At 42.2% G+C, this 11,003-nt stretch overlaps 1 protein-coding gene across 1 annotated transcript; it reads left to right on the forward strand.

Annotated features, from left to right (window-relative positions):
- The first annotated feature begins 265 nt into the window (after positions 1–265).
- On the forward strand, positions 266–8,524 carry LOC125232069 (equilibrative nucleoside transporter 4). Its single transcript, XM_048137682.1, has 10 exons — positions 266–711; positions 1,688–1,842; positions 2,421–2,624; positions 3,974–4,212; positions 5,215–5,290; positions 5,536–5,733; positions 6,353–6,540; positions 7,032–7,160; positions 7,628–7,739; positions 8,090–8,524. The coding sequence occupies exons 1-10, from the start codon at positions 545–547 to the stop codon at positions 8,263–8,265; spliced, it is 1,644 nt and encodes a 547-aa protein (XP_047993639.1). The 5' UTR covers positions 266–544; the 3' UTR covers positions 8,266–8,524.
- The last annotated feature ends 2,479 nt before the right edge of the window (positions 8,525–11,003 follow it).

The following is an 11,003-nucleotide window of genomic DNA, read 5'->3' on the forward strand; positions in this document are numbered from 1 at the left end:
TGCACTATGCGTACCTATAATCGTGCTCGCCGAGATTCAGCGTAGTATACATCCAATATCCTTAGACCTTCGATTATACACAACTGTTAGCAATTTCGAGGCCACGTTTCTTCATATTTTCCTGAACTGAAATACGGTACGGAATACCTGAAAATCAATGCTAAGCGCGCATGCGCGCCGGTTCGCGCTTGACAGCCAGCTCGGCCGGTGATATTTTGTTGATAAATCCCTTAAATAACACTAGCAAACCATTTAAAATTGAAATATCTAAAAGTGATACAAAAAATGTTTAAACTAATAACTTCAGACGTTACTTGAATGTAACGAAATAAAATAACTAGTGATCGTGAATCTAAAAATAAATTTTAGTCATTTGTTACAATCATGTAAGGTGGATTTAAATGTCAATATTTCAATTGGGCTGGTTAAAAGTGTAAACAATATAAAACGACGATATGTGTCAGATGAATCGCACAGGTCTTTGAAGTTTTCAAGAATACTAGGATACGTGGTTGTAGAAATGAGTGGTTGTAAGTGAAGTAAGATGAACGAAACGCTTGGGCGAGGGTACGCAAGGATAGAGGCGATTCGGGCCGCGCGAGGAGAGCCTCTTGGTAACATGGAGCCCGGCGCTCCGCCCCCGGACCGGTACAACTCCGTGTACTTCACGCTGTTCGTCGCTGGCGCAGCGTTCCTGCTGCCCTTTAATAGGTAAGCTACATTTGAATCCTTAGCGTAAACTCTTCTGTGGCAAACTTAACGCAAGATTCTAGCTGAGACAGAGGTAATAAAGCACGTCACGAACGCCTGAATTCTTATATAATAGCCTCAATAATAGCAATATACGGCTCAGTGAAATGATTATATTAACTCTTCATTAGCCTAGCGTAGTAGCCGTAGTAGGTTATTATAATAGGCAACCATTATTATAATGGTTCTTAAATAATTAGGTATGTACTACGCTGTTTTAGTGCATCTTTTCTAGCGTGAAGAAAATAATGAATTTTCATTTAAAACTTTAAGACAGGAGTGCAAACACATTGAAGTTACGATGTATTCACTTCTTTCTTTCATGCTAAGATATTTTACAATAAAATTTTCATTTTTGCGGGACAGAATCATGTAGAGTTAATCCTTAAAACAAATGACATTCCTTTCTAGTCATTGTCATTACATAGATTACTAATCGTAGTTAATTCTTATTTTATGTAGAGATGCGTTTTTGTTTTCAGTGCGTTGGCACTTAAAGTTTGGCCCGAAATACAGCGCGTAAACCGTATAAGAGCGATAAATGAAACGCATATAATTCAATATTGTTATCATTAATTAAGAGGTGTTTTTGAGTTACTCTTAGTTTTCACCCCATAATGAATTTTTGAAAAAATCCCAGCAGCAATGTACAGTAAACGTTGTTGTGATGACAATCAATGACAACTGTCAATGAGCGTTAAACGCGAGTGTGTTTGCAATGGATAAAAAAATATTTCAATTTTAAGTAAAAGTTATCTAATTCCATTTTTTATGTCCTATACTAGCGCCCTCCTGGCAATAGTCATAATAAACCTAACACGGGCGAACCTCTTAATCCCGCAACATGGCTAGTCATACATTTCCGGTCAGGCTTTAAACGATAAGACCATCAACTATTTACGAAGATCACAAGCTAAATAACAACATATGTTCACAGTTTCATAATGGCAGTGGACTACTTCCAGCACCACTACCCAAATACCACCATAATGTTCGACATGTCAACGGTCTACATCGCGTCAGCTTGCGTTGCGGTGGTCGCTAACAATCTACTGTTGGATTTGTTTACGTACAACACTAGGATAACATTTGGTAAGTAATAACGGCGTAGACTATTTGGGCTCCACTTCCCAACCGTGCCATAGTTTTTGACATGTCGAAGGTTTATATCGCGTCAGCTTGCGTTGCGGTGGTCGCTAACAATCTACTGTTGGATTTGTTTACGTACAACACTACTAGGATAACATTTGGTAAGTAATAACGGCGTAGACTATTTGGGCTCCACTTCCATGCCATAGTTTTTGATATGTCGAAGGTCTATATCGCGTCAGCGTGCGTTGCTGTACCTAACTAATCGCTAACAATCTACTGTGTTGAATTTGTTTAATGTTATTTTCTGCAGTGAATAACTACCAAGGTTACTATGTACCTAATGCGCCTAAATAATAATCTTACAAGCGATATTTTTATGAGATAAGAGGCAAACGAGCTGATCGCCTGTTGGTAAAATGGTAAAGCCATAACCGCCACACAGGCGCCATAACACATCAGACAAGTTGCAGCCTAAAATGTATGACAATCTCTTGTGTCGTCATAATATAGTCATAAAATAACTGTCCCTGGTTCCGTTAATTCAAATCAACGTTTTGATGCTTTTTAATATCTTTCAGGTATCCTCGTGTCCCTAGCAACGATGCTATTCGTGGCTGTATGCAACATCGGCTGGGACGGGTTCTCAACTCGCGTGTCGTACACCATAAACCTGGTGGCCATCGGGGTGGTCGCGTTCGGCTGCACCGTGCAGCAAGCCTCGTACTACGGGTTCACCGGCTGCCTGCCGCCGCGGTACACGCAGGCTGTCATGGCAGGAGAGAGTAAGTTTACAGAGATAGCACTAGTGTAGAGCGAGATGAGAGCGTAGTGACCATCGGGGTGGACGCGTTCGGCTGCACCGTGCAGCAAGCCTCGTACTACGGGTTCACCGGCTGCCTGCCGCCGCGGTACACGCAGGCTGTCATGGCAGGAGAGAGTAAGTTTACAGAGATAGCACTAGTGTAGAGCGAGACGAGTGCGTAGTGACCATCGGGGTGGTCGCGTGCGGCTGCACCGTGCAGCAAGCCTCGTACTACGGGTTCACCGGCTGCCTGCCGTCGCGGTACACGCAGGCTGTCATGGCGGGAGAGAGTAAGTTTACAGAGATAGCACTAGTGTAGAGCGAGATGAGTGCGTAGTGACCATCGGGGTGGTCGCGTGCGGCTGCACCGTGCAGCAAGCCTCGTACTACGGGTTCACCGGCTGCCTGCCGCCGCGGTACACGCAGGCTGTCATGGCAGGAGAGAGTAAGTTTACAGAGATAGCACTAGTGTAGAGCGAGACGAGTGCGTAGTGACCATCGGGGTGGTCGCGTGCGGCTGCACCGTGCAGCAAGCCTCGTACTACGGGTTCACCGGCTGCCTGCCGCCGCGGTACACGCAGGCTGTCATGGCGGGAGAGAGTAAATTTACAGAGATAGCACTAGTGTAGAGCGAGACGAGTGCGTAGTGACCATCGGGGTGGTCGCGTTCGGCTGCACCGTGCAGCAAGCCTCGTACTACGGGTTCACCGGCTGCCTGCCGCCGCGGTACACGCAGTGAATAATTTTTCATATTTTACTTTTAGGATTTCGGTCGGGAACACTTTATGTGTGAGCTCTGCCAAGCGTGAAATCGTTAACTTTGCGTATCATGTCGTCTCTCTCGTAAGTCGCTCTTGTGTATTGCCCATAGGTATTGATGCGATAGAGCCGGTTGCCTAATCCTAATATATCATTCGCCACGGAGCGTCAACGATTTTACTTTTAGCTAAAGACCCTAACTCATGTCTTCTTTATCACTATTCTGTAGTAAGTTTCAGCTGAAGCCTGAATGTGGTCGAAATAGCGATTCACATAACTATGTCGCATGTGTGGGTATCCCATGACCACTATACAACCATTCTGTTACGAACGTAGGAACTTACGTAGTATAAAAACTATGAGATCCTCAGAACTAATTAATCCGTCATCATGCAGACAGAGCAACTTTTAAGTTTTTGAGGAACTTAGGTTTTTTGTTCAGTTTAGTGCCCACCTATCTGAAACATGAGATTATTAATTTATTATACTCACACTTTCCCAGTGATATAAGACCGTAATTATTATTAGCGATTTCATAGACCAGCAACAATAACCGCACCATTTTTCCAGGCGCCGCCGGTTTCTGGGTGTCACTAGACCGTATCGTAACAAAATACGGTTTCCGCCAACCGCGGCGGAGCACGTTCATGTTCTTCGTGTTCTCCATCCTGATCCTGCTGGGGCACTCCATGCTGCACCACGTGATGATGAAGCACCCGCTCGTGCTGCACTACCTGCGGCTCACCAACGAGTCGCGCCACCGCCGGAGAATACAACTGCATCTCAACCCTAACGAGGACGCTACGTTGGTAGGTCTATAACTTAACAATTTTATAAATGGCTACCTTCCAAGATTATAGTATATTGACAGCAGTGGCAGTACAGGGAATTCTCCGACAATAAAGGACTAGTCTCCTTATGCTTACCATCACGCAGCCTATGGGAGTACCAGTTGACTTCTATTTAGACCTGACGATTTGACGCTGACGGACTGATGGTACAATATCGTCACCCCTAACGAGGACGCTACGTTTGGTAGGTCTATAACTTATCACTGTTACAACTTCCACTGTGTCAATCTTTCAAGGATACAATTTATAACAACGAGCAACCATCATAATTATGCATCATCAAAGTAAACCCTCTGGCAACCAAGGACCACACTTGTCTCGTGCTTAGAACGCTACATTGGTAAGTTGGTAATAAATTGTAAATATCGGCAATCATCCAAGAATTGACTATTTGACAACACCGTGATTCCTCTGACAATAAAGGACCACAGTCTTCTTTTTATGCTTACCATCAAACATCCTATAGGTATATTGATTTAAACTAACACGATCTTCACTCATATTATTAAATTAAAACGGGACTTAATCGCGTAAAACTTACGTTTTATATTTAACCCGACGTTTCGGACATGACATTACGTCCGTGGTCACGGGTAGACTGGCTGGGAGTTGTATCAACATCTTCTAGCTGTACGAGTTTTTCGAACTACCCGCACTTGATTGTCATCAGTCACTTTTACGCTAGGGTTGCCACTCTGCCTACATACAACACTCACGACATCCGATGGTATGAGACGGGAAGTTATCCTATAGGTACACCAGTTTGATTCTATTTAGACATGACGATTTGACACTGATGGTACAGTCGAGTTCATATGCAATAAGGTGAAAAATGTACACTTATTTATGAACTCGATTGTACATTTTCCACACTTTTAGAATGAGAAACCACCATAATATATCCTCAAAATTATCATCAATTTGATTCTCGAACGAACCTACAATTTTATCCTTTTTCAGATGGAAGGAGAATCGGGTGATGGCAGCTACGGAGTTTTAAAATTGCAGAGTCCAGTCCTATCAACAACTGGACAAGGTAAGACTTTTGAAGAACTTCAATTTAAACGTTTATTGTACCAAAAAATTATTTTATATTTTGCTGGATCCTAAACTCGTATATGGTCTGTTAATCTAAATTACAGAGCATAGAACTCCAATAATTGATAAATTGTAAAAGAAAGATTAAGCTTTTGGGCGAACTCGCTCCATCGTAAATCACGTCTTCACCTCGACTAGTCTGTGTTTATAATTTAAAAAAAAGTCGAATATTATTTGTTGCAGGAGACATAGAAACCAACACATTCAGCTTCGCCAACCCGCTGTACTCGCCGACATCGGCGCCAGTGCTGTCCACGCCGAGCGCCTCCGAGCCGGTCGCCTCCCCTCCCGCGGCGCTGCGCACCCCCCGCCCCTCCTACAAGGTCGAGGACGTCGTGTTCGAGGCCCCGGAGAGGCCCACCTCGTGGAGGGCCTTTAAACGTAATTTTGATTTGTATTTAAGAGTGTCTTACTCAAGCGTTTCTACTGACTGTTGGGAATAATGCAACCCCCCCCCCCCCCTGCCCCAGTTTTGACATCTTTGTAGTCCTTTTCAGTCCCTATTACAGGATTGCCTGGGTATAGCGAGCTGTTCTAAAATGGAATCCCAAGCGATGTGAAAGACTCGAGTATTGCGTCTAAGTCCGTTTTCACATTATACGATCCGATCCGATGTCGGAAGGATTTCAATGGAAAAAATCCAAGATGTCGCCTATAATGTATGGGATATCGGTCCGACATCCGATATCGGATCGGATAATGTGAAAACGCACTAACGTGAAAATAGTTTTTCTACAATTTGCTGCACAATTTAGACTTAGGTACATGTAGATACCTATTGAAAATAATTTGTTTAAAAAAAATAGGCAGATAAATACTAAAAAGCAAACAATCAAAAACTACAGCCAAAAAGTGCCATTTTGATCCTTCCTTCACTTCCTTGTACGCGAGAAAGTAGTAAAATCGAAACGACTGGTGATAAATTAAAACACGACCAAAAGGACTAGGGGGAAATCGACAAAGCTGCGAATTAGTCATGATGTAACTTTTTTTCCTTCAGGAGGCGTGCTAGCACGTTGGGCTGTAGCCCGATCAATCTACCCTTACATGGTATCAATCGGGCTGGTATATTTCACCACTCTGAGCCTGTACCCCGGCATAGCGTCCGAGGTGCCATCCTGCCGTCTTGGCGACTGGATGCCCATCATACTCATGTCAGCATTCAATCTTTTCGACTTCATTGGAAAGGTAAGAATAGAATATAGCTAAGTTAACAATAGGTAGGTACTTATTTCAAATAATGAATGGAATTATATCTGGCTACTCGCCACTGTCAGTCAGCCCAAAGACTATAGTGGGTATACTCACCGAATTCGATCGATCATACATACATAGATTAGGCACATGCTCCGAGTTGGAAGGAAGAGGAAGGCTAGTTTGAGTTTCCAGTTTATTGGGTGATTGCAATCTTTCTGATTTAAATATTAAAAAAAAATACAGACGTATTGAGAACCTCCTCCCTTGACATTGGGGCGGCGATTAAAAAACCTACCGGATACATTGTCAGCTGTTGCTGACAAAATTATACACAATTATATTTAATTGTATACGTATTTCATCATTTAGAAAAAAAAATATTAATTTATGGCACCGACGTACAATATCATAGGTATTGAGAAATCACCAATATTCAAGACCATGTTCCCTACAAAGCCACAAATAAGAAAAAATACTTTCAGATTGCAGCCGCATGGCCTTACGAGTGGAGCCGCAGTCAACTGCTGATGGCGAGCGGCGTGCGACTGTTGCTAGTACCGCTCATGTTACTGTGTGCCGCACCACGTCACTCGCCACATATCGTGGGGGATGTAAGTACTTCTAAAGAGGATTATGTACATCTCGTGACTTAAGCATATCCTGAGATTCTGATATTCTTTTTTTATTATAAATGGGCTTACTCTAGACCACGGACTAGCCAAAGATATGGCCTACGATGGAGTGAGCTCGCCCAGAAGATGCCTGTTCACAATAGATTTGAAGGTTGCCGGGTTATATGAGCACGGAAATATAGCCGCCGGCAAGGAATTCCACTCCTGATGGCGTGGGAATTCGAGCGTGCCGTTACGTTCTTGATGGAAGATCTTATCCCATACGCCTGTGGGTGATTATCAAGCTTCAGCCTCCCAGAGGTCTATCTTACTCGCCACACACGACGTCTACTTGTGACGAACCCATGCAGCGTATTATGGCGAACAAAACGCTAATGAAATGTCTCACTGTTACGCTAATAATATTGGTATCTTGTGATTAATCCTTAAATTAATATTTGTTTCAGTTCTACCCTATCATGTTCTCCGTCGTGCTTGGCTTTACCAACGGAGTATTCGGTTCCGTGCCTATGATCATGGCACCTTCACGCGTCGGCCGTGAGCATCGTGAAATTGCTGGTAAGCATCATTAAGTACAAGTCTATGTACCTAGGCCTAGAATTCCAGAATTTTAGGGTTATTAGACTCTGGCACACTATAATAAAGAGTACAATCGTACAGTATAGCCACTGCCGCTCCCCGCTGAAAGTGCCCCCCCCCCTCGGTTACCTCACAGTTACCGCCTGTTAAAAACGCGAAAAGTTAGGTATATTTGATCACTAGTGTCCGAGGTGTGACTCTGGGTTACTTTCTGATCTTTATAATGTTGCCCCTGGGTTTTAGAAAACTAGATTTGGTCAGGGTGAAAAAGACTGTCGTCATCGTTACCCTACTACAGGTAGAAACTAATAACAATTTCTCGTCCACAGGCAACATGATGACTCTGTCCTACAACGGCGGCCTACTCTCCGGATCGCTAGTGTCATATCTCTTGCTGGGCATGCTCGGAGCCCCGGCCGGCGCGCCGTGCCGCGCCTACCCCACACCAGTGTTACCCACAATCGCGACTACAACGCCACACTCCAACCTCACTACAGTACATTAACAGAATGTACTCTCTGACTAGTGTCATACTTCCTGTTGAGTATGGTTGTAGCACAAACCGCCACGCCTACTCCACGTGTTGCTTACGATAGCGACCACCACACAGCACTCTAACTTATAACCTCATGACATAACAGTGCACTGTTGTAATCCTAAGGTACGGAAGTCCTAAGGCACGCCAGAGGTGCAAATGGTCTTCATGAGCTCGCGCCACGCCTTCCTATCTTCAGCGACCCTCGTGACCTCGCTCGTAGGTCATTCTCGACGGATCGCTTCCACGCACAGAACTAGATTTAGATAGAAGAAACAAGTTCATCTATTTGTATAGGGGCCGAGCGTGTCAAATTTTGTACTGAAGTTGTTTCTTGCCTGTAATTTTAAATATGTCTCAGGCTCTTGATTGTTCATAATTTTTGTGTTGTTGCAATTGAATATCACGTAACGAGGCATTTTTTATGTTTTGATTGACTTCAACTTACAAAAATTGACGCCCGAAAGCTGCAAGCTGCGATTAAAGACGGACAACTCAGTGGATTTCACTGAGTTCATTTGACACGCTAAGTAGATACGTTTGCTTGATCTATGGTATATATGACATCTGTGCTTCCACGAGTGAACAGGGCTCCTAATGTCGCTAATGTACTCTAACCTCTAAAGACGTCAAGTGCCGCGTCAAAAACAAACCAATACCAACGGTGTACTTCGACAAGGTTCACGATCCGTTCAAGGTGAGCGTCAGAATGGCGGGTGTACCGGGTAGATATATTTATTCAATCCCATATTATTCTTCAATGGCTCTCTGAATTAGTGTGTGTTTCATACATGTGGAAGCACATTGCGAGCACTAACCTTAGGCAGTACTTTCACCCTCGAGTAAGCAGCCATTAGCTAGAACTGGAAGTACACCCGTCAGAATGGCGGGTGTCATTAATTTCTTAAATATCTCTGGAGTTCAAAGAGCAGATTTCTCGAATTTTGGCGCACATTTGGCACATTGCTAGCACTAACTCCTGACGTATACCACACCAGGATTGCTTGATGTACACCCGCCATTCTGACGGTCACCGTTCAAGGGCCTTGCTTGCAAACACTCACCACTCATTCCAATTTTGTGAGGTTGAAAGAGTATTCATTACCAATACGATGGCAGAGCTGGCTAAGTAGACAATATCCCAATCTCGTTAAGTAGTGTCGTGCATACTGTACGCCGATTAAGATGAAGAAAAATCAAAATTCAAAGCCGCAACTCCGCTACGACTTGCTACGAGATCGTAGCTTATCAATCTTGTAGGCGAAAAACTATGTGTGTCGCTTAACTTCAAACCTGGGTAATTCCATTCTGCTTTGCTTGAATATAGGTATAAAAAATATAATATGATCTGAAAGATAATCAACCTTATAGCAGAATGTATTTACCCAGTTTTGAAGTTAAGCGACACATGTACACTGCACAAAAAAAAACATTGAAAATGTTCATCAAGCAAGAGCACAATAAACATCTAATCATTTTATAATAAATACCTGGATAACCTGGGTTGATAGTATTGATACTTTGAAAAACCTTTGTATAATCAAAGTAACCAAACCAACGTAAGTATATCAATCACTCTATAGATAGACCATGAAAATATTAAGTTGGAGGTAGAAACACCTTAAGGAAATAAATAGGGGCCAATTAGGCCAAGATGGGCAGGTCCATTCTGTGAAATTTGCCATGACTGAATGTAACGAATGTAAACAGTTAGGGTAATTGTTCATATGGTATAAGTGAGTCGATCAGTAGAATAGAAATACGTCTAAGAAAATATTAGTGATTCTAAATTATCGCATGTTGCTTGTAGATATATTAGTAAAAGCACCCAAATTTGTACCTAATAATTGAAATATTATGTTGTTTTTGTAAGAATATTATGGTAACAACCTAATAACGACAGTGTCCGTACTGTCCGTCTCATCTCTTTCAATCGTGTGGTGTTAAAGAGTGACGGCCGTAATATCACGTACACCTGCTATACGTACGCATAAAATAAATGAATTATTCTATTTGGTATATTAACAATTGTTAATCATCTTGCTATTGTATATTTTAAAAGGATCATCTATAAAAGAACACCGACTTCTATTACTGACTCTAAGACGGTAGTCATCAGAATTTGTTACCGTTACTAAATATATGTATTTTTATAAAATGTTTCATAATTATAATTGTGATTGATATACGCCACACCAAAAACATAAGGTAGTCATTTAACAAAATAAATTTATATCAAACATAATTCGGTTACCTAATACAGTCGCCGTTATCACTCTCAGTTTTAGTTTCATTAACTAAATGAAAGTAGGGTATTTATTTATCTAATCAGAAATTAGGTTACTTTCCACTAAGGTCACAATATTATCTCTCTCCCATTTCACTCGATTTAGTTAAAATTAAGGTCATATTCGTAACAAGGGTCATATGCGTAATTAATCTTTTTGTTATATATTTTCAAGAAATGATAATAGTGGCAAAGAGACGCGTGTAAATGAGGCAGTAGGGGAGATTGGGGAGACTTGGTGCCCCTAAAAGGTATACATATTATAGATCATACTTAAAATAGCAAATCAAATAGGAAAAATATAGCTAATGGTTCTCGTACAGGCCTTACTGTCCTCATTTCGCCACACTGTTTTAGGGTCCATGTATATGTATAAAATACCTGGTATGCTAATAAATATCTCCCTTTTCTATTTAATTCA

The sequence above is a fragment of the Leguminivora glycinivorella genome, chromosome 12, assembly GCF_023078275.1.
Source record: "Leguminivora glycinivorella isolate SPB_JAAS2020 chromosome 12, LegGlyc_1.1, whole genome shotgun sequence".
NCBI lineage: Eukaryota > Metazoa > Arthropoda > Insecta > Lepidoptera > Tortricidae > Leguminivora > Leguminivora glycinivorella.

What these genes read in the sequence shown, in the direction of transcription:
- LOC125232069 (XM_048137682.1), top strand. Translation starts at nt 545, where the DNA reads ATGAACGAAACGCTTGGGCGAGGGTACGCAAGGATAGAGGCGATTCGG. An exon ending in GGCTGTCATGGCAGGAGAGA is followed by an intron (nt 2,625 to 3,973) that starts GTAAGTTTACAG and finishes CCATTTTTCCAG; the next exon opens with GCGCCGCCGGTTTCTGGGTG. An exon ending in CTCGTGGAGGGCCTTTAAAC is followed by an intron (nt 5,734 to 6,352) that starts GTAATTTTGATT and finishes TTTTTCCTTCAG; the next exon opens with GAGGCGTGCTAGCACGTTGG.